Source organism: Panthera onca, chromosome X (genome assembly GCF_046562875.1).
Source record: "Panthera onca isolate mPanOnc1 chromosome X, mPanOnc1 haplotype 2, whole genome shotgun sequence".
NCBI classification, from domain to species: domain Eukaryota; kingdom Metazoa; phylum Chordata; class Mammalia; order Carnivora; family Felidae; genus Panthera; species Panthera onca.
This window is the reverse complement of record NC_138357.1, coordinates 117,987,797-118,013,657: the sequence shown is the minus strand read 5'-3', so window position 1 is coordinate 118,013,657 and position 25,861 is coordinate 117,987,797. Positions and strand designations below refer to the sequence as shown.

The 25,861-nt window shown below is 45.8% G+C and overlaps 1 protein-coding gene across 4 annotated transcripts; it reads right to left on the bottom strand.

Annotated features, from left to right (window-relative positions):
• Positions 1-629: 629 nt before the first annotated feature.
• Positions 630-25,495, bottom strand: ASB11 (ankyrin repeat and SOCS box containing 11). Of its 4 annotated transcripts, XM_081793822.1 has the most exons (8): positions 25,167-25,495; positions 16,519-16,598; positions 13,133-13,240; positions 9,862-10,012; positions 5,501-5,635; positions 4,199-4,390; positions 1,067-1,211; positions 630-756 (listed from the first exon to the last, which is right to left on the bottom strand). In XM_081793822.1, exons 1-7 carry the CDS (start codon positions 25,345-25,347, stop codon positions 1,087-1,089), a joined length of 972 nt encoding a protein of 323 aa, XP_081649948.1. In that variant the 5' UTR covers positions 25,348-25,495; the 3' UTR covers positions 630-756; positions 1,067-1,086. The 4 variants fall into 4 exon arrangements, with proteins under 4 accessions (XP_081649948.1, XP_081649947.1, XP_081649949.1 ...); XM_081793821.1 differs by having other exon boundaries at positions 630-1,211; positions 25,167-25,493; XM_081793823.1 differs by lacking the exon at positions 25,167-25,495 and adding an exon at positions 24,172-24,395 and having other exon boundaries at positions 630-1,211.
• Positions 25,496-25,861: the final 366 nt, after the last annotated feature.

Genomic DNA, 25,861 nt, shown 5'->3' with positions numbered 1-25,861 from the left:
TTTGGAACCAACCTTAGGATCAGCTGAGAGAAAATTTTCTTCTTGGAAGCTAATTTGACTATAGTCAGCGAACCATGACAGTAGTACGTACAACAATTAAAAGTTTATCCACGTCAGAACTTATCGAAGTTCTAAATTCACAAAAGGGAGGGGGAGGAGGAAAAGAAAGGTGAGAAGTGGGAAGAGCAGGAGGGGGGAGTGGAAAAGAAGAAAAGGGAGGGGGAGGAGAAGGCTGTTTCGCCTATTAAAAATGCCGTGCTTACTTTGGACCCAGGCTCACAGAAATAATAGTGACCCGGCACGGAGCGTGTCTTGGCGACTGGCATTAACATGTAATTATTTCAAACAACCCTGAGGCTCTTGACTTTGAAAATAAGCTGATGGATGCTTGGGTTGCAACATGCATCAAACAGTGCCTGCGGGTTCAGGTAATAGGGGAGCAGCCAGTGTTGCCCTGTCCTAGAACCGTGTGCTTCAACGAACAGCCTTTAATGTCACAAGTGACGAGCAACATTTCTCTTATCAACCAAGACCTCAGTAACTGCAAGTCTCTGTTAACTTTGATGTTTCGAATGCGTTCAGCACACGCACACACACGCGCGCGTGTATATATATAAATGGCAAGGAAATCAAAATTCCAGCAGAAGTTTATTCATGGAAGCAGAGAAAGAAAGGGCAAAGGAGGGAGGGACTACATCAGGAACACATCATGAGATACACTCATCAGACTCTTATTCACCCAAGATTTACATGTGTCTGCAAGATATGCAGAATATTGACCCTTACATAATTAAAGACCACGAATCTTCAAACACAGATTATTTTCACTCCGCTGCACGGATTTCTAAAGTGTCTTAACAACAAAAGCTAAAAACCAAAAGGCTTCCGGTTGCCCCTCGGGGAACGAGAGCATTAACCAGGAGTTTCTACTCCGAGGGCGTTCTGGTTCTTCGGGGACCAACACTAGCTGACTCTGCTCATTGGAAGGTACTCAGAGCCTAGCCACCGGGTGTCTACACTAAGTACCCTGGGTACAGCAGGCAGTAGCCTGCTCATTTCCAAGTACCTTCCCAAGGCCAGCTGGGACTACCGGTATAGCAGGAATCTTTCCAGCAGCTCCGGCAGATGCAGCTCACGGATGGTTTGACGACACGCTCGGCCCAAGCACTTCCGGACACACAGGCGACAGAGCTGGGAGAGAGCAGGCGGGCCTGGGGAAGAAGTTGCAATGTGTGAAGTTCATGGTGGTGGGGCTGGGGGAGAAGGGGAGACCAGGGGACCGGAAGAGGCCGAAATGCTCCACAAGCTGGCTCCGTGCACGGATCGTAGAGCGACGTAGCAGACGCTAAATACACACACACAGGGACCCCAGTGTGCCCCTCTGGGCGGCGACATGTTTGGGTGAGCCCTCTAAAGGTGAGCGTGTTAGTGACAGTGGAGAATGAGGCTAAGCAGAGGCAAGTCAGGAATGAAGCGTGAGGCCTCAAGGGAACGCGCCTCATTCACGTATCGCACGCGCCAACAAACGGGATAGTACTGGCCGAGGAGAACCAAGCGAGGGACAGCTGCCAGGAGGGCATAAAGGCCTGTAAGGTCACAGAGGCCTCCCGGACCTCCTGGCTCTGGCTGCCCGTGAGGCGGTGCTGGCTGGGTCCCAAGTCATTTTCGGAAGGGCCCTCCATTCACACAAGGCTCCCAGCTCCATGAAGGATCTAGAGAAAGGACCCAACTCACTTAACCCCCATGATATCCCAAACCTCAGTCTCAAAGGGGCTCACGGAGTCATCACGCCCATGGCTTTGCGTGGCTGAAGGAAAGTAACGAGAGCCCCAGATAGGGCTGAATAGGACGAATGAGGCTTTGGCTGGAACGCTAGTTATACAGAGGCATTTGTAATGTCCCAGTGCTCCCTAGCCTTACTGTATCAGGAAAGATCCCTTCAAGTAGACCTGTGTGATTACCGGACTGCATAAAGTTGTCCTTCTCAAGACAATCCTACTGTAACAGGATCTTGCCACCCATGAGAAATGGGGCCCTGCATATGCAAATAGCCAGATAACACCTGAATTGAGGTTTCTAAGGAGGATCTATGTGACAGAGCACATAAGTGCCCTTCGTTAAAATCTTGGGAAGCGCGAGTGGAAAGCATCTCCACCTGTCACCCAACCGAAGCTCCTCTGGAAAACAGTAACGCAGACAAATCGTCCAGCGTGCCTAGAGAAGGTCAGATACCAGAGTGAACTGTGACACAGCTGGTGTCCATCCTTCCAGACCAAGCAGCTGTACTTGTGACGACAGAAGACAGAAGCACCTGCTTAGAACGAATCTAAATCCTGGACCTGGAAACATCTTTGACGGAAGAAAAGAGGAAATGTGGCAATTGCCATAAACCATATTCTCGGCTAACAGTTGGAAAGGACCTGGCATTTCCAAACTGGGAGCCGGTAAGGAAGATCAGAGTTCTTCAAGTGGAGATTCAAATAAAAGAGCAACCATTAATGACACAGACTATTGGGAATAATCTAGACCAGTGGTACTCAAAGTGTGGCCTCAGTTCAGCAGCACTACCTGGGAACCCAGTGGGTGTATAGAGTCTAGGCCCCATCCCAGACCTCCTGAACCCGAATCTGCATTCTAATTAGATCACCAGGTGATTCATACTCATGGTAGAACTTAAGAAGCACTGACCGAGGGACGTCTGGGTGGCTCAGTCGTTTAAGCGTCCGACTTTGGCTCAGGTCATAGTCATGCAGTCCGAGGGTTCGAGCCCCGCATTGGGCTCTGTGCTGATGGCTCGGAGCCTGGAGCCTGCTTTGGATTCTGTGTCTCCCTCTCTCTCTGCCCCTCCCCTGCTTGTGTTCTCGCTCTCTCTCAAAAGGAAACATTTAAAAATTTTTTTAAAAAGAAGCACTGACCTAGAAAGCATTCCTGAGATGACTGAACCGAGCGTTCTACTTGGAAGGTATAGAAGACACGAGGGTGGTTTCATGAAGTGGAACTGGTGAGTAAAATAAAACCCTTCTCGACCAGAAAGTGTTTCAGAAGGTTCAGCGCGGGGCCATCATAACACTGAGCGCATGTTCTGGAGTCAGACTGCTTGGCTGGGGTCCCACTTCTCCTTAGCAGTCATATGCCCCTCTGCAAGCCAGTATCTTTATGCTCTCTTGTCCTATCTTCAGCCGGGACAGCACCAGCTACTGCAAAGTGCTCGCGGCTTTAAAGTTTTCAGAATTCAGGGAGATTAATCCAGGTTTCAAATTTTTTAGCTCAGCGCCTAACACGTGTAAAACTGAATAATGACTATCACTGTTTTTAAGTTTGTTTATTCTGAGAGAGAGTGAGAGACAGAGAGAGAGAGAACGAGCAGGGGAGGGGCAGAGAGGGAGGGAAAGAGAGAATCCCAAGCAGGCTCTGCACTGTCGGCACAGAGCCCGACGCGGGGCTCGATCCCACAAACCGTGAGATCATGACCTGAGCCGAACCAACAGTCAGATGCTTAACTGACCGAGCCACCCAGGTGCCCCTTATTACCATCACCTTTAATAGTCTCCCAAGCATACAAATGATCAGTACAGGCTTGGATAATGTTCTCTTTCTGTATAGACTTAGCATGACTGACTTCTGAATTTGGAATGCAGAGCCTCTTAGAGACCCGCCTGGTCTCCTCGGGCATCTGTAGCTCCACTGGCCCACGGTGGAAAGGGGGGTGAGGCAATGGGGGGCACAGATCTGCCTGCTCCCTGATCTCGAGGGCAGGCAATCGACTTGGCCACCCAGTCCAGTGTCTGAAATACACACTCCGTATCCAGCCTGCAGCCTCTAACTCAAGTATTGCTAGCTTCCGCTGACAAATATTTCTCCAAATATGACAAAGCAGGGTCCTGGTCCACTCCGCTGGGCACTTATTCCAAGCCAGATGTGGCAGTTCACCTTTTCGTGGTGAAAACAGAGTTCCCGGAGTATTTTCTCATCACGGAAAATACACAGCAGCCTCCCGGTTGCATAAATGCCCTTCCGTTACAAGTGAACACATACGCCTACCGAATCCCATCTCGGGGACGCCAGCGACGCCTGCTGCCTCCCACGTGCCACTCCCAAGGAAAAAGAGAAAAGAGGTAAGGAAGTCTGGAGAGAAGACAGGGAGGGGAGACAGCGGATGCGCTTCCGGGACAGAACTGGACACCCAGCCCTTCGTTACCTTCCCGGAGCAGGAGGGCCTGCTCCACACCGCTTTTTGGAGCCGCCAGATCCAACGCACTTTTCCCCTCGGCATTTCTGCACTTCAGGGGAGCCCCATAGTCCGCTAGCAGGTGGACGACCTCCACGCTGGACTGCCTCGCAGCGGCGTGGAGTGGGGTGTCCAGACTCTGGCCGCGGTCCACACTGGCTCCTTGAGAAAGCAAATGACACGAGTCAACGCTGAACGTTGATGTGGGAATACGACGGGCCTAAAATACAGCAGCTGCGGAGGGAAGCATCTTGAATGTCATGACATGCTGGGCCAATCTTCGAAAATGTCTGACCCAAGCCTAGAGCCTCAGCAGTGGCTACTGAAACTGCTTCAAAGGATCTGGGTGAGAAGAGTGAAGAGAGACATTTTTAGGCACTTAAAATACGTTCCTTGCTTTTCCGTACGAACCGTGTGACAGACAAAATGAAATACCTGCAGCGCCTTTTACGCAGAATTGTTTTGTTTTTTGGCAAAGGATAAAGTTAAGATTATTTGGTACTTATGTTATTCCGGGCTCCAAGAAAAAGATTTCTGAACTACGACAGGGAGTAGTAAATGATAGGGGATGAAAAAGACAAAAAAAAAAAAAAAATCTTGGAGATAAAAATTCTTATTTAAAAGTTCTTAGTACAGCCTCTAACGTCAGCGGTGAAGTTTGGGGAATCTTTAATCAAGTAATAGTTTCAAGACATTTTACTTTCCCCCCCGGACTCCCAGTGTCTGTATATACCTTTTAGAATGAAGGAAGTTACTAAGTACCTCAGCAGGATTGATCTAAGGGAGTCTATGGCAAATGTCTGTTATTTTTGCTATCCGGCATCCTCCTGGTAACCACACCTAGGTCTCCCTCTGAGGAACCATCCCCTGGGATTCCCGGCTCACGTGTTTCCAGGGAAGCCCGACAACTACAAGGCAGACTGAAATCTAAGCCAGTCAGTGTACTGTATTTCCTTTGGCCACCATGATTGGTTCAGAGATGGGCAGGTGACTCAAAAAGAGCCAACGCAATAAAATTCTTTTTTCCCACTAGGACTCATGGGAAAGAGACCCTTGCTCTCTCTTGAAACCACCAAAGAGAACCATACCAGGTGAATGGAGCCAATACCAAAGGAAGTGGACACTCATTTCTCTGGAAAAGTTCTGTTTTAAACATTCAAACAGCAAATACTGTCAGAATTTTGTCCAGCCTGACAAGAACTTAGTCTTTAAAGCCATGGAAAACCAGCAAGGTTAACAGGTTCTTCTCATAAAAAGATTTCTGGAAGTTACCTAATTCTAGAAGTTTCTTCACACAGTCTACCCTCTGGTAGGTGCAGGCCACATACAGGGGAGTTCCAAGCTGGGGCACTTCTTGGTCAATGTTAACGTTATTTGCCAGAAGAATCTCCATGCACTCTCTATGACCTGGTGGCACAAAAGACAACCTTACTCAAGTAAGGGAAATATTGACTATTTACAGAACTACAGAAGTGCTTACCTGGAATGGGCTTTAGAAAAAAGCTAGCCCAGGGGCGCCTAGGTGGCTCAGTCCGTTGAGCGTCCGACTTCGGTTCAGGTCATGACCTCACGGTTTGTGGGTTCGAGCCCCGCATCGGGCTCTGTGCTGACAGCTCAGAACCTAGAGCTTTCTTTGGATTCTGTGTCTCCTCTCTCTGCCCCTCCCCTACTTGCACGCGCTCGCTCGCTCTCTCTCTCTCTCAAAAATAAACATTAAAAAAGAAAGAAAGAAGGAAGGAAGGAAGGAAAGAAAGAAAGAAAGAAAGAAAGAAAGAAAGAAAGAACGAACGAACGAACCTAGCCGGGTGGGTACCTGGGTGGCTCAGTGGGTTAAGCGTCTCTTGATTTCAGCTCAGGTCATGATCTCACGATTCGTGAGATTGAGCCCCACGTCGGGCTCTGCGCTGTCAGCTCAGAGTCTATTTGACATCCTCTCTCTCGCTCCCTCTCTCTCTCTGCCCCTCCCTCGTGCTCCCTCTCTCTCTCAAAAATAAATAAGTGTAAAAAGAAAAAGAAAGAAACCAGGTATTTTTTTTTAGGCAGAAAAAAAAAATCTTTTTGGAAATCTTAGAAAAGTCCAAAATAAAGACCATTAAAGAGAAAAGAATGCCCATACGTCCCCAGTGCAACTCCTCTTTGCAGCCCTTACGGTGCCTCCATCTAAACTACGGGCTCCAAGGAGCACAGCTGGAATCATTCTTCACGGTGAAGCCACCAGTTTCCAAACAGAGGCTGCAAGATGCACAGGGGTAAACGGCCCACAAAAGCCAGTGCTCAAATCCAAGGCCCGTGTACGGCTGCACCTCCTTATTCTGGTTACCCTGGAAGACACCTATGAGAGTATGTAAAGCTCCAACTGTAGAATATACGTGTAACTGCACTTTCAAATTCAGGGCTTAACAACAACTACACAAACAAGCATTCTCCTCGGAGAGGCTGCCCAACGAATAGACTCGAGTGGACCAGATGGACTTGACAGATATATTTAGAACTCTGCATCCCAAAGCGACAGAATATACTTTCTTCTCGAGTGCACATGGAACGTTCTCCAAGATAGATCACATACTGGGTCACAGAACAGCCCTTCATAAGTATACAAGAATTGAGATCATACCATGCACGCTTTCAGACCACAGCGTTATGAAACCTGAAATCAACCACAGGAAAAAGTCTGCAAACCTCCAAAAGCGTGGAGGTTAAAGAACACCCTACGAAAGAATGAATGGGTCAAACCAGGCAAGTAGAGAAGAAATTTTAAAATATATGGAAACAAATGAAAATGGAAATACAACAATCCAAACGCTTTGGGATGCAGCGAAGGCAGTCCTGAGAGGAAAATACATTGCCATCCAGGCCTATCTCAAGAAACAAGAAAAATCCGAAATACAAAATCTAACAGCACACCTAAAGGAAATAGAAGCAGAACAGCAAAGACACCCCAAACCCAGCAGAAGAGAAATAATAAAGATTAGAGCAGAAATAAACAATATAGAATCTAAAAAACTGTAGAACAGATCAACGAAACCAAGAGTTGGTTTTTTGAAAAAATAAACAAAATTGATAAACCTCTAGCCAGGCTCCTTACAAAGAAAAGGGAGATGACCCAAATAGATAAAATCATGAATGAAATGGAATTATTACAATCAATCCCTCAGAAATACAAGCAATTACCGGGGAATATTATGAAAAATTATATGCCAACAAACTGGACAACCTGGAAGAAATGGACAAATTCCTAAGCACCCACACAGTTCCAAAACTCAAACAGGAAGAAATAGAAAGCTTGAACAGACCCATAACCAGCGAAGAAATTGAATCAGTTATCAAAAATCTCCCAACAAATAAGAGTCCTGGACCAGATGGCTTCCCAGGGGAGTTCTACCAGACATTTAAAGCAGAGATAATACCTATCCTTCTCAAGCTGTTCCAAAAAATAGAAAGGGAAGGAAAACTTCCAGACTCATTCTATGAAGCCAGCATTACTTTGATTCCTAAACCAGACAGAGACCCAGCAAAAAAAGAGAACTACAGGCCAATATCCCTGATGAATATGGATGTAAAAATTCTCTAATAAACATTTTAAAATAATTCCTGTCCAAGGGTGCCTTGGTTTCAGCTCAGGTAATGATCTCACAGTTCATGGGTTCAAACCCCACATCGGGCTCCATGCTGACAGCGTGAAGCCTGCCTGGGATTCTCTCTCACTCTCTCTCTCTCTCTCTCTCTCTCTCTGCCCCTCCCCCACTCACTTGCTCTCTCAAAATAAATAAACTTAAAATAAAAAATAATTCCTGTCCTTTTACTTTTGTTTTTCTTTTTCTTTGCGGAAGAAACTGAGCCTGGTCTGAGTTAAATTTAAGTACTCACAGAAGTTTCAAAAAATTAATATATAAATGATGGACACTAATATAACAGTATCTAAAATAATGAATTTGCTATTTTCTCTTCCATTCTGTGGATGTTGGTTCCTAACATGCTTTTAGATACAGGAAAAAAAAATATGTAGAGACTCATGAATTCATGTATTTATAAGTACGTATGTATTCTGTGGGTCCATAGATACCAAACACCCCAACATAAAACCATCCACGAATTAAATAATTCAAACCATTCCCAATATATATCCATTTTTAAATGTTTGGATGGAAATGCAAATATCAGATTAATTTTCACTTCAAATCAATAGTAAAACAATTTCTTAAACTTTTAGATCAATCATTTCCAAAGGAGACCATTTTCCTTCAACTTAAAGGATCTACTTAAAGTTTGGGAAATGACCAACCTCGGTTATTAATCAATAGGTGCTTATTAAATATGTATAAGACATCGAAACCATGGATACACTGAGATTTAGGTCTTTTGTTGCATTTCAAGTAATCCATAAACAAAGGGGGCAAAAAGACAAAAAGAAAACCAGACTCAAATACAGAGAACACACTGATGATGGGGGGGGGGGCGGGTGAAAGAGGTGAAGGCAATCAGGAGTAACACTGAGTAATGCACAGAATTGTTAACTCATTATATTGTACACCTGAAACTAATATAACACTGTATGCTAATTAGACTTCAATTGTTAAAGAAATGGAACAAAAATAAAAGCAGAGAAAAAAAGTAGTCTGCTGCAAAAAAAAAAAAAAAATTACCAAGTGACATATTTAATAACCTGGGGCAAATCTTTCACTATTGCCTTTTGAAATGAAGACTTTCATCCCGAATTAGACCCGCAAAGATCACTGTTCTACAGCATTCTAACTTCCCCCACTGTATTTCTGATCTCAGTAGAAGAGAATAACTCCACCAGTGGGTGACAGAAATGCTGCTCTGTCAGTGTGACAAATGGCCTTGACCTTTCAAAGGTATCTTCTTGTTCTGTCTAGCCAATGCATCAAGTTTTTAAAGACCTCGATTTGGGGGCGCCTGGGCGGCTCAGTCGGTTAAGCGTCCGACTTCGGCTCAGGTCATGATCTCACAGTTTGTGAGTTTGAGCCCCGCGTCGGGCTCTGTGCTGACAGCTCAGAGCCTGGAGCCTGCTTTACATTCTGTGTCTCCCTCTCTCTCTGCCCCTTCCCTGCTCATGCTGTGTCTCTCTCTGTCTCAAAAATAAAATAAACATTAAAAAAAAATTTTAAAGACCTCGATTTTACTCTTTTCCCTCATTTCAAAAGTAACTGAGAACACGGGAAGCTAGAATCAACCTGAAGGTTTCTAATGCGATGCTTTTTAAAGTTGCAACCTTTTTTCAATACCTAATGACCTTGAAGTCAGCAGCTCGTCTAGAGTATACTGCTGGTTGTGGGCAGTTATGTTGAATCTTCCATTAGGGATACCATCAGCCTTGGCTTTCAGACACTTTCATAATTTATTTTAGTGGCTGATGTTTTATGGGCTTTGGGAAATGAGCCGCTCTTTCCTAGTAAAGACAAGACATACGCAACGTCCGACTCGTGGAAGTCACCCCTGCAGTCGGAGCCACCAAAACACCAGCAAAGAGTTTCCAGAGAGGCCTGCCGAGGGACCGACTCCCTAGGAAATGCGACATCACAGGCAGAAAGGGCGTGGTGAACACTATACCACTGATTCGCGCAGATCGGAGCGAGCCCACCAGTTGGTGTGCATTGTGGCGGCCGACTCACCTCTCTTCACTGCCTCGTGGATGGGTGAAGCCAAGTGCGCCTCCAGCTGGGCCTTGGCTCCAAACTCCAGCAGCACGTGGACGCACGCAGCACTGCCGCTCCGGCACGCGTTGAAGAGGGGCGTGGCTCCGTGGACCGTCACTCCGTTGACCTAACGATGAGCGAAGAGGCCCAGAGGATTTGCGATTTTTCTCTCACCGTTGCCAAGTGTTTATTCCTATGCATCTGCCTGGAGAAAGTTCCCATGCTGGTGGATGAGCGAGGGAACTCTACATCACTAGGGTACCATGTTTTTTAGATGCCAGCAATCTGTCAACTCTCACCTACAAATAATATCCCAAGTGGGACAAAATGGGACAGAGCTTTTCAAATGTATGCATGGGCATTCCGGAGCTTCTTACGAGCCTCCTAACCATGGAGGAGGGGGGCCCGTTTGGTGGTTAGGAGCCTGGCCGCTGGTACCATTAGCTCGGGTTCAAATCCCAGCGTTCTCTCTTCTATTTGTTCAGAAGCCTCGGTCGGGTTATTAACTTTCTGTGCCTCAGTTTCCTTACCTGTAAAATGAGGATCATTAAAGACTCTGCCTCATGAAGTTATTGGGCGCATCAAGTGAGTCACCACATGTTAAACACTAAGAACACTGCCTGGTGCCCGGTGAGCATTTAGTACACAATTGCAACGACAGTTGTTTTCATTGGCCGTTCCTACGGAGCTGACTCCCCATCCCAATCATGAACCAATGTGGTGGGCCCCGAAAGTACTGAGAAGCCAGGTCCCCAAATCTGCGCTTGCAAAAACTCTCCTCAGCAATTTCCCCGCAGTTCTGTCCGTCTTGCCACAAGTTCTCTTACTGGTCTGCTCTAGTCCGTACCGACTGCGTGTGCCAGCAGTGACTCCTAAAGAGATCACGATCAAGCCAAAGGCACAAAGAAAAGAGCCATCAACATGGGGTCTCCGACCACCCTGGGTGCCTTCTAGGGATGCGGGAGGCACCTGAGAAGCAACACAGCTGGAGGGCATCTTTGGGTATTGGCAATAGATTGGCCAGGACATCAGGGGACCAAGGCCTTCCGGTGGTGAGGCTCTTGCCTCAACAACTGAGGATGCGGGCGTGTGAGAATCAGGATCCCAAATTTTCTGGTCTCAGAAACCAACAAAAAAGCTCCCTCTCCACAGTCCCAGGGTAGCCCCCGTTATATTGGAAAGTGAAGGAGGAGAGGCTAAGGTGGCGGCGACAGACAAGGACAGGGGAGGTAGTGTGCAAATTCATACAGCCTAGGGATTTTCTAACCTATTTACATTTGTACTGAAAAAATATTTGGTGGAACTGGTTCGATTTGTTGTTACTGAGAATCATCCTCATCCTCAGTCCCGAAGTCTTCTAATTTGATTTCCTCAGTTTCTCAGGTCAGGGCAGCAAACATTTATTGAGCACCTATTAGGTGCCAGTGTTTCAGAAACAAAGGCGAGTAAGGCAACTTGCGTCTCCTGAACAGGGTGAATTCTATCAGGGAAGACAAACACAGAAAGAGATCATTTTGATACAATAATAAATGCTTGGGGCGCCTGGGTGGCTCAGTCAGTTAAGCGTCTGACTTCAGCCCAGGTCAAGATCTCTCCATCTGGGAGTTCGAGCCCCGCGCCGGGCTCTGTGCTGACAGCTCAGAGCCTGGAGCCTGCTTCGGATTCTGTGTCTCCCTCTCTCTGCCCCTCCCCTGCTTGTTCCCTCTGTCTCTCTCTCAAATAAACATTAAAAATGTTTTAAAAAATAATAAATGCTTTCGAGCACCACAGGAGCAAGACAAAAGAGAGTACAGACTTGAGAAATACTGAGGAAGCAAAATTAGCAGGATGTGGTGATTAATTAGTCAGGGAGATGGGAGAAGTAGGATGATCCCAGGTCTGGAACGGGGGAACGCAGGAATGTGTTTCACCTGGCCTCTGAGACCGGGCTGCAAGGGGAGCCGGTCCCCCGGGGAAGGACATCAGAAGCACAAGTTTCAGATGCACGGAGTTTGAGGCACCCACGGGCCTGCCAAGTTTGAGGAATTTCCTACTGATTGACCAACTCTCTTTTATTCCTTGTCTCCTTCTGATTTAAATGTTAAATAACACAATCTTCACCGACTGTTTCCTCAAAAGATGGCCAAACACAAGGGACTGCGTCTGACTCTATTTTTTTTTTTTTTTTTTTTTTTTTTTGCCTCCCACAAAAACTCCCAGAGTCGTACCAGCACACACTCCTCCACAACCCGATGCGGTTTGCTATCTCCCGCCAAAGGAAGGAAGCGGCCCTCACCCAGCCTCACCCCTTCACTACATGTGAGTTGACTACGCAGTAACTTCTGGAAGCACCACCGCATAAAAACACACGACCACTGTGGCATCGGGAAAATCACTTTGCCCAAGAAAGGCTTTTATATTCAGTTCGACATAGACCCAACTTCCATATAAAATGCAAAGAACAGCTTCAGTTAAGCACCTAAAAACATTGCCGCTCGTGAAACAACACGAGGACTGAGTTAAAAAGTGGAAATTAGCAACAAAATGGTATCTGGCAACTAAATGAATGTCACTGAGATTTTCAAAAGTTGTAAGTTCACAGTTCTGTTGTGATATCTATTACACACAGCACCTCAGCCACTCATGCTTGAAATAAGGATCCTGGGGGGTGTATGGCATTGTTGAGTCACTATATTGTACACCTGAAACTAATAAAACACTGTATGTTAACTATACCAGAGTTAAAAACGATAATTTAAAACTAAAATAAACATAAAAAAAGACACATATGGATAGAATTTTAAAATAAGATACAGTTAATTCTGTCGGGTTTTTTCAATGTATTACTTATTAAAAGCTTATTTAATTTGATGATTTTGCTCAATAAAAATAGTCGTTGGTTTACGGTGTTGAATTAAGAGCGTTTTTGTTGTCGCTCTTTTAAATTGTACTCTTTCTCATGTTTCACAGTCCATTTCCCGAGATCGGTTTCAGAGAACTCTAGTTTGAGTTGATCTTTTGAAACTCAGCAGGGCAATTTTCAAGGATTCCTGTGAATTACCTCATTAGAATGCTCGCCCACGGGCGCAGAGGCTGAAGAGGGGAGTGACCAACCGTGTCTCAGGAATGTGCACGCGGACAGGGCCAGACCTGTCTACACCGCCAGTGGGTGCACAGTCTGGAGGGTAGCGTCTGTTTAGACCCTAGCAGGTGCACCTGGGCAGACAGGGCTGCGGGAGGGGGCGGCGGGGGGAGGGGCGGTACTCACGTGCGCGCCCTTTTCCAATAAGGCTTTAGCGCAGGCCACGTGACCTCCGAGGCACGCCTCGTGGAGCGAAGAGACCCGGTTAATTGTCACGAGGTTCACGTTGACACCCTAGAATTTGGAGAGAAGGGGTCGGGGCTGCATTAGCAATGCCGGCGACTCCCGGACTTCAGAGTCCGGAGTCCACACAGCGCTCCGGCATTCGTATGCCGTAGTGGCAGCACTGCTCTTGACCGCAACTCCAGGGCATGGAGAGGCCTCTGCCGTACCAGGGTCCGGGGCCAGCGGCTTCTCCTTACCCAGTCCCAGCACGCCCCCCTCCTCTTATGCCTTGTCTTGGAGTCCATGTGACAGACGGGCATGATCAGCCCCGCTGCTGGCCGACTCTGACTTCGTGCCCTGATTTTCACGACTTGGCCCTGACCATCCCCCCGACCCATGACTACCACTTTCTGTGAAAGCAGGAGGTCCCTCTCAGCTTTTCCGAACTGAGTTCTGCTTCTGATTTCCTGCCTCCTAACCGACCCACTGAAAACTTCCGAAACCTAGTGCATGACCCTGAACCCCAAACGCCAACCTAAGTTCCCACGGCCTCCCGCCCCACGTCCCTGGGGCTGGTGGCATCCCTGCTGTGGCCAGCAGCTGGGACTTGCCACTGTTGCCCTGTCCCTTCCTCTTAGGGCCTCTCTGTACCTCGTTGGTCCCATCCGTTCTCATGCCCTGAATACGATGTCATTACTCTAGAGCTGTGCTGTATATTTCAATTTGGGTATTTAATACAACCAGGAAAATTTCCCTGTGTATTATTTCCCTTTAAGAAAAGAAAGGCTGGCCCACAAGGTGGCAGCAGTGTACTAGGAAAAACAAAAAACAAAACTTCCATCTGGTGCAAAGTCAATTCCTGGATTCGTACCCATGTGATGTTGGACGGGCCTGAAAGACCGTCTAGAGTGAGTCACCTTCATTGTGCACGAGAAAACGGAGAGGCAGAAAGTTCAAACTATTACTAAGACTTAAGGCTCCCCCAGCCGTCGATGACAGCCAGCACGATAGGAGCTTCTCATCCCTGGTTTCCTGCTCTACTCCACCACACTGTATGTGAAATAAAGTAAAAAATAAAATAAAAGAATACATTTTCTTACTAGTGTGTAAGGGTAAAGAAGTGTGCGTGCACTGAGAAAAAGTTCAACTTCTCTCTGAAGAGCACTCCTGACACATTTAAGCACACTGGTTTACAGAAATCAACATGCTTATGAAGTATACTTAAAGTCGGGGGTGGGGGACACCTGGGTGGCTCAGTCGGTTGAGCGGCCGACTCTTGATTTCAGCCCAGGTCAGGATCTCACAGTTTGTGAGTCTGAGCCCTGCTTCGGGCTCTGCGCTGACGGCACAGAGCATGCTTGGGATTCTCTCCTCTCTCCGTCCCTGCACCGCATGCGTTCTCTCTCTCTCTCTCTCTCTCTCTCTCTCTCAAAAATAAACAAACATAAAAAAAATAATAAGTACTAAATACAGTGTGGGATCCTGGATTGGGGCCTGGAAGAGAAAAAGGACCCTGTGGGAAAACTGGTGTGATCTCAATAGTCTGCAGTTTAGTTACTGGTATTGTAACAATGTTAATTTCTTATGTTTTACTAAAGTACCATGGTTAGGTAATATTAGCACTAGGGGAAGTTGGGTGAAGCATAGGCGTCTGGGAGCTGTCTGTACGCTCTTTGCAACTCTTCTTTATTTTTTTAAAAAAATGTTTATTTATTTTTGAGAGAGAGCACAAGCAGGGGATGGGGCAGAGAGAGAGCGGGAGACAGAGAATCCGAAGCAGGCTCCAGGCTCCGAGCTGGCAGCACAGAGCCCGATGCGGGGCTCGAACCCACGAACCGCGAGATCACGACCTGGGCCGAAGTCGGAAGCTTGACCGACTGAGCCACTGGGCACCCCACGACTCTTCTTTAAAATTATTCCAAAATTAAACGTTTATTAAGAAATACTACTAAAAGTGTTGAAGTGGGAGACTAAGAGGGAGGAGGCGGATGCCAGACTTTTCACTATGTACCTTTTAGTATCACTTTAATCTTTGAACGATGTGAATATATTACGTGTAAAAAAATAATCAAATTCTAAAGTGCTTAGAAATAAATAAGCAAGTGATAAAAATCAAGCACAAAAGCCATTTGATTACTACTGGCAGTACTGTTTTCCTTTTGCCTCTACTTCCTTAAGAAGTGACACAACTCATAAAAAAGAAAGCAAAAAAAAAAAAAAGCACACCCGTGTGCACGTGTGTGCGCATGTGAAAATGGTAAGGAAGCCAGGTTCGGTGGTAGCTAGGATGTAGAAAAAAGATACAATAAATCACCTCCTCTATACACACGTAGATTCTAAAACAACGTCAATGGAGCATGTACACTTTTGTTCATTCATTTTACAAATATTGACTAAGCCGTTACTCGTTGTTCAAGGTGCTAGGGGTACAGTCATAAATAAAATAGTCTTAATAAGTAAGACTTTAATAAATCTTCCCAAAGAGTAACATCTACCCACGTCAACCCATTGTAAATTTGCTCTTGAAATACCGTATCAGGGGAGGCGGACTCTAAGGTGGCCCCCAGCGATCCCCGATTCCTTGTACTGGCTCACTCTGTAATCCCCTCCCCTGGCGTGCGGGCTGGATCTATCGACTCACATCTAATGAATAGAATATGGCAGAAGTGATGGGATGCCATTTTGGAGATTAGGTTATACTAAGACTTGCTTCTAAGGCACTGTCTCCCGCTCTCTCCGGGGGAAGCCAGCTGCCATTTCGTGACTCGGCCCTGTGGAGAGGCCTTTGTGACAAGGGGTTGAAGCTGGCCAACAAGCAGATGCGTGAGCTTGGAAGCGGATCTTCCCCGCTCGAGCTGTGAGGTGACCGCGACGCCTGCAAGAGACTCAGAGCCAGAACCACCTGCCAGGCTGCCCCTCGGCCCATAGAAACCGTGACAATCCGCACTCGTTGTTTTCAGCCACTGTGTTTTGAGGTCATTTGTTATGCGGTAATAGCTGACTAATGCAACTTCGGGGCCGTTGTTACCAAGGAACACTGGGAGAGCACAGGGTGAGTTAGTGCAACAAAGATTTGAAGGCACGTACCGTCACCCTCACAGGGAAACTGCCTATGGGGTAAAGGCAGGCCCGGAGGGGGAAGGAGGGCGCTGGGAGGAAGACATGAGCCAGATTCCCAAGAAAGGAGAGGCAGGAGGAACAAACGGTTGAGCTGCAGAGAATACATACAGCGAGCCTGGCTGTGCGGGGAGCCAGATGGGGCAAGCAAGACTCCGCTTCAGTCAAAGCTCGTAAAGCATGACGCTGGTGATCGCAAAGGCACACAGGTTCAAGTCTGGTTCACTTACTTGTGCAATTAAAGTTTTAAGGGCCAGTAAGCGCCCCTGGGCCGCAGCTTCATGAAGTGGGGATCGATCAGCCCAGCAATCTGCAACACAAATCAAGCTCAGAGTCAAGGTCTGGAGTCTTCTTCCGGGCAGCTCAGTCGTGCTGCCCACCCACCGTAAGAGGAGGTTTGGAGAAGAGGAGGGAAGCTTGGCCCACGCACCAGGCTCTTTCAGCAGCCACTTGCAGGGTGACAAGCCACTGAGTATATGGTCCATCCATTTAGTGGTGTGTGTGGAGAGGGAGCACGTAACATCTCTCTCACCCTTTCGGGCGGGGGGCAGTTTTAGTAAGCAATAGGCTGAGTTTGAATACATATTCTCGGAGCTGGAGTCTGATAGCTCCAAACAAGGCAAAGTGAGGGGCAAAGCTGGTGGACAGGCCTCTCTGCTTTCATCTTTACCCTGTCTTACCCTCACCTCTACCCTGAAAATGCAACAGCTTGTACCCCATGAAGGAGGCCTGAGAATCAGGGGAAATGGGTTTGCTCTCAATTCCCCAGGTAATTAAATGTCTCTCTTTCATTTAGGTGATGAGGCATATCTATTCCCATGACGCAGAATATGGCTTTTCAGATGACACAATCTTCCACACTTTTCGGTGGGCGGTTAAGCGTGATGGCTAAGCCCAGAGCCAGCGGGGCCACAGGGCCTGGGTTCAAGTCCCACCTCGACCACGTTCTGCCAAGAAGGGCAAGTTCCTAAAATTATTTCCACGTCAATTTCGTGATCTGTGAAATGGGAGTACAGTAATTTAGTACTTAGCAAGGGTTTAGGTCTCTAAGTAGGCCAATAAAGCACATCCATAATGTCAGGTACTCAAGCAATCTGTGAGTAAAAAGTACACACGCTGGGGCAGTGCCCTAAGGGGCAGCTTCAGAACAGCCTCACAAATATTTCTTTTCCTGTAATTGCTGGTCGGTAAACAAGACTGACCAGCTCCAGTGGGCATTTGCGAAGTAACCCTCTTAAAACACGCCAAAGAGCAAATCACTTGTTTCGGAAGGCCTGTCCCAGTTTGTAAAATTTCAAATATGATCGTGCTCTTCACACACCGAGAAGCATGTCGCACGGTTCGGATTTCACACAAAAGGCCCGTCTCATCAACCTGTTCTAGGTGATCCTGATGGTGCCAAGAATCCAGGTGTTCCTCTTCCTGCAACCCGGGTGGAAACAACCCCATCAACGCTAGGACTACGTGAATGCGAAATAGCTCGAGGCCGCAAGGACGGAGTGACTTTTCCAGCAGATGGGAACCAGGGCTGTCGACATTTCAGTGGGCCCTCTTCTTAGGCCGAAACTCACTTCTTACCGTCTCGTAACCTCTGCGTTATGAAAAGGGGGAAGCCTAGAATGGACTCTACGGGGTTGGACTCAAGTTGGAGCAGTCGGTATGAAAATGTGATTTTCAACGTGTGGATTTCTATTTGCACCATTGTAACAAGGTCTTGGAGAAACGGCTGATTCCAGGGCCGGGCCAGGAAAAACGTAAGATAAAGGTGGCCTCGAACACCTTGTGCCAGGAAGACAGTGAATGATGGGACGTGTCAAAAAGACGCAGGAGCTGGCTCGAAGGGGCTTCCACTGGTCAAATATGGGATGCCTTCAGCATCCAAATACAAAGTGATGGTAGGAGATTATACCCTATCAAAGAAAATAGGAATCTATAAGTACTGACTGATAGAGATTAATATACAAATAGCAAGGAGGAAGCTCGTCCTCATAGTACGACACCAACTTGGAAATGTGGAAGAAACGGTAGAATCTGGCTCCAGTGATCTCCTCACAAAATAACTACTAGGTATAAAAGAAATACAGGCGATTTTACAGTAGCACCAAACTGTAGACACCACCTTACCCAGCGGATCAAAGTTAACATCAGAAGTGACGGAACAAATCGGCCCGGTGTGCCATGCCATGGAATGCAACGGGCGACATCATGTACTATCGGAAGGAATGCGATGGGAGAAATACACGCAGCATCTGTGATCTTCCTGCTCAAGATGCATAACCCAAATCTAATCTTGAGGACACTGTGAGCCAACTCAAACTGGGGGCCGTTCTCTAAAATACCTGGCCTGTAACTTGTTCGAGGAGGGACAGAGGAACCGTTCCAGACTGAAGAAGGCTGATGAGACACAACGTCTAAAGGCAATATTTGCTCTCGAGGACATTATTAGGAAAGTTGGGTAAATACGAATGGGGTCTCTGGGCAAAGAGAAGTGGGAATTCTTGGTACCACTCTTGGGCCTTTTCTGTCACTTCAAAGTGAGTTCCAAGATTTAAAAGTGTGTGTGTGTGTGTGTGTGTGTACACACACATATGTAAGTTGGAACTAATTTATATATAATTAAGTATACACACACACATACATATACTCACTGGTGTTTTCGTACTCCTGATATGAAAGTGCAATGCTTTGATAAGAAAAATGGATACAAATTTTAACATGAAAAAATACTGTTTGTGCCTCCACTTGTTCCTGAGTCAGTTAAAAGCTGACGAATTTGAAAATCTCTTTGGACATTTATAATTTGCATAAGCTGGGAATCATGACATAATGAATGCATATAATCCTCGATTAGTCAGCCTTGGTTTTCTTCTAATACATCTTCACCTCGTTCAATATGAACCGTGTATCAGACATGCTACAGTCTTGCCTAATCGCTCTTGGAAGTGGACCTGGGCCCTGGGGTTAGGAGGTCAGTCTTCATCCACGGACGTCCCTAGAACCTTGACCCGTGTAAGGAGCAAACCTACAGCCGTGGCTCTGTTATGCCCTTGTTCCAACAACAGCCAGTGAACCCGAGTCACCCGAAAGTACAGTAAGTATTTGATTCAAAAATCAGAACAAGATTTACAGTAACTAGCTATCGTGAAATTAGAATACTAACACAACGTGGCTTTATTATTTTTACAACTTACTTCCGAGTGGCCTGTGGGGGTCCCCTTTCCTTCTGAGAAGCAGGAACCCTAACTCCATCTTCGTCCTCTTTCTAGTAATTTCTGTTCCTCACCAGTCCCGTAAGACCCACTCCGCACATACAACCTGGATAGATCTCGAAACCTAATGTCGAGTGAAGGAAGCCAGACACAGGAGGGCACGTGCTGTGTGATCCCTTTCCGTAACATACAAAAGGGGGCCAAACTCACCTGGGGTCAAAAGGACCCCAAGGAGGGGTGGGGGCTGACGGGAAGAGGAACCAGTGGGGGCCATGCTGATAATATGCAGTGTCTTGCTCCGGGGAGCTGGTACCTGATCGCGCTCACTTTGTGAAAATTCATCCAGATGTTCGCTTAGAATTTGTGCCCTTGTCTGTATTTACAAAGTTCTTCAATCGAGAGATTTGAAAACGACCAGTGTACTGGTCAGTCCACTTTGGAAAGATAATCTCCTCTCCTCTACCTCCTCCGGGGGCAGGGGATGGCCCTCTCTGCCACGCCAGCAGCTGCGGACAGAAGAGCAGCGTGTCCCCATAGGTGTTCCCACCTCCTTCTTCTGGGTGCCAGCTCCCCTTGTGGTTTGGGGGTGGGGAGAAGAGAGAGGGAGGACGTCTCCCCAGGGAAGTGGAAGACGAGGCCGGTCTCGCTCGCTGGCTGCCTCAACTGCAGGTGTCACTCCTGGTCTGCGGGCTTGCCCTTCCTACCGGGGCTCACTTCCAGGCCCCCTTCCTGTTCACTGGCATTCGGCCCCCTCGCCTCCTGTCCCCTGTCAACGCAGCGCCCTCGGACACCCCGAGCTCCCACCCCATGTCATGGCAAGCCTACGGGGCCATATTCTTGTCCACCCAGAAAGCAGGAAGAGAGCAGGGCTGGGCTTCCTTCTCACCACGCCACTGCCCTCTTCCCGCTGGACAGGCCCAGCGGACAGGTCCGGAAGTTGCCCCGGCTGACTTCCAACTTGACAGGGAGGTACCAAGCTCCCCTGCTTTCAGAGGCCCCTTATCTAAACTCGTATTTCTCCCGGAGCCCCTGCCCTTGGCCCTCGAGAGAGGAGGGAAGGGAAGAGCCTCGCGTCGTGAACCGGAACACCCCAAAACGCACGGCAACCCATTTGCCCCACGTAACGAGACCTCACTTCCAGTATTGGCAGAAAGAGTACCGAATTCCAAGGTTTTGTGACCTAGAACGCACCCTACTCTGGTGTTAAGAACCGCTGGGTTGAGATCCCACCTAACCGCAGGGTAGGTTTCTTGGCCGGGGATCCTTCACTCTATCCGCCATCTCCCCATACATAGCATGAAATGAATCCATTCGTATCCCCTTCGATGTAGAAATCCTCTTTGGAAACAAACCCGCTCTCCAGGAAGCCACCTTCCCGGTCCCATTGTTTTCCAGCACTTGCGTCAAAGGGCCTAGAGTTTTCACACAAAACCCTTTCCAGCAACTCAGCCATGGTGGGTTCTCCTGCTTTCCTCTTATTCCCAACACGCAGTGTCTCGCTCTTACCGTTCTTGTTTCACAAATTGGAGCTAATTGTGAGAAATTAAGGATTGAAGTTACTTGGCAGCTAGGGAGTTTTTCCATTCCTTTCAGGAAATATCAACTAAGCTCTCCAAATAAGTGAGTGCCTAAGTAGGACTCAAGCCTTCTCTCCTAAGGCAGTCTATTTTTAGTTCTTGGGCAGACTGCCTGTGTCACGGGGCTGCAGGCACATTAGGAAGATAGTTTACTGGACAAATATGTTTACTTGTTCCTGATGAAGTGTATGGAAAATGTTCAAGTGCGTTTTCATCCCCCTCCCCCCCCCCGGTGGACTTTTTCTCAGAATATGACAGCTCCTAAAACCACACATTTCAGTAACAAAATCGGTTCTGAGGGGATACAGTTGTCTGACTGCCAAGTATTCAAGATAAAAACCTGTATTATTACTATTATTATTAAATTTTTTTTTTTTGCAATTTCCTCCTTCCTGATTCTGACAAGTATTTGAGCTTACCGGTTTATTACTTTTAAAGAACCCCCTAACTGGTTATAATCTCTAGTGCACGTGGAACAATCTTTAGTCTCTTTATTCAAGTTCCAAAATCATACGAAGCAATATCTTCTCCTGTAGCACTTATCAGAGAAAACACATTCAAGAGGAACCTCAATTTTGAACCAAAATATACACAGGAGCCTAGCAGAATTAATGATTTAAGTAAAACAAAGGTAATTGGAAAAAGTCACATTATAATAAATTTCCTGAGATACCTAAAATATTAGAATACGATTGAGTTAAAGTGCACGCTTTCTAGAACACTCGATTCCAGTCAGGAGATGCACCATGGTCAATGAACACCTATTTGCAGGGTGTTAGAAGGTTCCTCTGAGCCCATCAGGAGCAGGAGAGCTGAGCTAAAGGTAACAGTTGGTGTGGGCACACCCCCTGCTGAGGGCTGGTTGTCCAAATTTGGGAAAGCCGGCCGGCACCTGTGATGTGTCGCCATGAAGACGACAGCTGGGCCAAGGCTTGAGAGGACAACCAGCAAGACTGAACAAGAGTAGAAGGCTAGGTAGATGGTTTGGCAAGAAGGGACAAAAAGCAGGAAAAACCTGCTGGTAGGGGAAGGGTAGGAAAAAGGAGTCAGGGGGATGAGTCAGACAGAGGCAGGGCCATCAAATCAAAGTGAGGCTTCTGAATTTAGAACAAGGACAACTCATTTTAAGCCTTAACATTTAGACTGACACGGATCTTTTAGATTTGGCTTAACATAAACATTAAAAAAAAAAAAAAAAAGAATACAACAGTTCCCAATCTCGTATCTGCAAATGTAAAATCACCCAAATTTTGAAAACCAAGCTTTTTCCCAAGTTTGATGCAAACTCCTTTGGCAGCGAAGCATGGTAAGGACTCAGGTTAAGAGATTTTTTCTTTTTAATTTGTATTTCAAAATATCCAATATAATACAGAATGTTTGATTTGGGGAGGCGGCTCGAGGCCCTGCTGGGAGTGCCGTGTAATATACACTATAAACACTGTGTAATCTTCCTAGTAGCCCCCAAACTCCTGAATCCTGGACCACGTCTGGCCCGAGGGTTGTGAAAACAGATTATCAACCTGTATCTATACTCTATTTTTATCAAGTTTGATGACCAAGCCCTGTACTAAATACAGCTTCAATTCTGGCCAGATTGGCAAAGGCAGAAAAATCATATACCGCATCTGTCAGGAATAAGTACCTGCAGAGCGATCTGAGGGCTGAAGGTGGGCTCCAGCGATCCATCCGGTGCTCTAGACGTCGTGCCAAGGGCTAATGACAATGTTTTCAACTTAAATACGAGTGTGTGTGTGTGTGTGTGTGTGTGTGTGTGTGTAGATATATATATATGTATACACATATATACACACACACGTGTATATGTATATGTATATATACATACACACACACACACACATATATATATATACACACACACATTATTGACAAATCACACAAAGAAGCCTGAAAAATAAAACAGCCAACCTGGTTTAACTCAGGTCTGGTAAGTTATCTACAAATTTAATAGTTTAAGCCACAAAGACATATTGACCAATGTGTTCCAGAATGTGAAATCCAGAAAAAAAAAATCCAGATTTTATAGCCCCCAAAATGATATTTAATGAGGGATATGATGCTAGGTTTAGCTTCCAAAAGAAAGCGTGCCAGGACCTATGACAGGCTAAATAAACCCTGCCCTGGGTGAGTTTTTTTACTGCTCTCCCCTTGTTTCTGACAGCTCTGTTCAAGAAATTTAACCTTGGGCTGAGACTTTTCTAAGTCAATTAGCTAACTTACTGATTAAATGTCACATATTTTCCCAACAGACATCTGTCTGACCAGTGAGCAGCAAAGATAATTTCTGGTTGCACAAGATTTTGTTCTTTCTTTTTAATACATCTAGCTTGAAGAATATAGCATCTGACTGCTAACAGTGTCAACAGAAAAAAAAACCAGTTTCTGGCATGTTACGGCCTGCATTATCATAGAAAGCCTTATTTACCACCTCTGGATATCCTATCATATACACGTATGGGGGGGGATGTGTATTTGTATACACATACAGCCATCCACACACGTAGATATGTATACATAGGAAGGAAATTAAACTGAAAAATTAACATGTACTATTCTCTCCCAGTCCCTGCCTTGTTAGTGATATTCAAAAGATACGTTTTTGACTTTATAACATGACATTACTTGCAAATTAAATGAGTATTATCCTAGGAGCTTGAACAAATAAAGGCATTTGAGCTAAGGAATGAGTGAGCTCTATTTAAGAGATTTGTATTACAGTTCCAGACCCAAATCCAAACCATGCTTACATGGGTTTTGACTATTATAAAACCTTTTTAAGAGCGTACTTAATTAAGGACGACAAAGACAGAAACAATGCACGTGAGCAACAGGAGAAAACATTCTCAACACGCTCTTGCAATAACGACTTTGTTGGATTTGACCTCATTTAAACCATGAGGATGATGTATCTCTGAGAATACCAAAATTGTGTTACTGAAACTCTCACAAAGCCCTGTTCATATTTACATATCAAATTAGAAAATACGATTTTCAGATCACACTTAACTTGAAACTAAACAGAAGCTTTTTTTTTTTTTTTTTTTTTTTTTTTTTTTGTTAACCAGTCTAAGCAACGTACCTCCCTGAAATGTGTGACAAATGTAATCCCCAAAAGAAACCTCTTTCCACATTCCGGGCCTTCTGACACTTCCTGAAACTTCACGACTCTCCTCATTTCCCCCAGTTAATTGAAGCATTCTGATGCTTTATCTTTGGAGGTCTTATTTCTTTGGATACTGCTGTTATCTAGCGTCTTCAAAGTTGTCTGGCATATTGGAATCACACAGCCTAAGTCTATTTTGAAAGAGAATCCTGGGTGCAAATTGAAATGGATGCTAGATAAAGAATGATGTCATCCTGGAAACCCCTATGAACGCTAAAAATAACAGAGGGAAAATCTGAACTCTGTTTACGAATAAATACTCCTCTCTCAAGTGACAAGCCCAGCAGCAACAAGTGTATCTGATTCATTTACTTTTGTGGCATCTCACGACAATTAAGGTGAATCATTTCTGGAGAGAAACGGAGACGAAATCCTACAAAGCAGGACAGTTTAAAACGTTTCACCCAAATGTTGGCATTTCACACGAGTAAAAGCCGCGTCGTGAAGGATTTTTCCTGCCAATGACAAGTGGCTAATCGATTCGCACTGCAAACGACAACACAAAAATATACATAGCATGCCACAGCTGCTGCTTGAAATCAGATATATTGGTCGTTCTATTTCCGGAGGGGACCCGGTCTTGTTAGAATGCATTGTTAAACTTTGTTGAAAAATATTAAAGAAAATCCCCTATCGGTAATTTTTCAGGTTAGTGGAAACGAGATTTCTCCAAATACTCTTAAAAAGCCACTACCCTAGTTCCTTCTTAAATAATAACCACTAATAATAATAGTACTACGAACTTGCAAAAATAAAGCTGAAACTCCTTCACAAACCGGTGCTGTAGTTTCTAAAAGTACCCACACAAAGCCAAACCACAAATAAAATCCACCCTCCAGAAATATCATTCGTACGAATCATCTAGGTTTTTTTTTTTTTTAAGTGTTGAGAACACACGCGTGTGATTTTACCTGAAATTCCACCATAGATCTCTTCTGCTATCCTAGCCGCTTCTTTTCTATTTCCTTTGACGATATAGAAATGAGTTAGGAGAGCCAAAAACACTTTGATTAAAAGTTTGAAGAAAAAAAAAGTGGCAAACATTGTAACAAAAATGTTTTTAAAGCCATAGGAAACAGGACCATCTTCCATTTTGGCTTGCACTCTCTACAGGTTCTTGGTGCTGCAAAATTACACTGAGTTATAATTGGTATCATATGACATCTATTTTCAACTTTCTAGCTCTTGGTGCTCTGTTACTGAGAACTCGTGTGTACCTTCTAAGCTAACTGTGATTCGGAGGCTGCATGTGCTGACTTCCATAGCCATGTGAAATGAACAAAAGAAACTTCCTTTTAGACCTGCATTCCTCAGTGCTATTTAACCAACGGGATTCCTGTCCACATCTTTTTGATCCCTCAATCCCAATTTGTGCTGCAGTATGTTGGAAGGCAGTATCGGAAAGATAAAACAAACTTGTCAGATCCCATGGTGACGAAGCGAGTCATTTGAAGTGGAAAGTACCGGCCCCAGAGCATTTCATTTTCTCTTCATTCTCAGGTTTATGGGAGATAATGGCCCGATCTAAAATATGACCGGTTAAAAAAAGGCCATTTACTCTAAGGCGGTACTTAATAAAAGGCTCATCTCGGATGCCTGTCCAAGT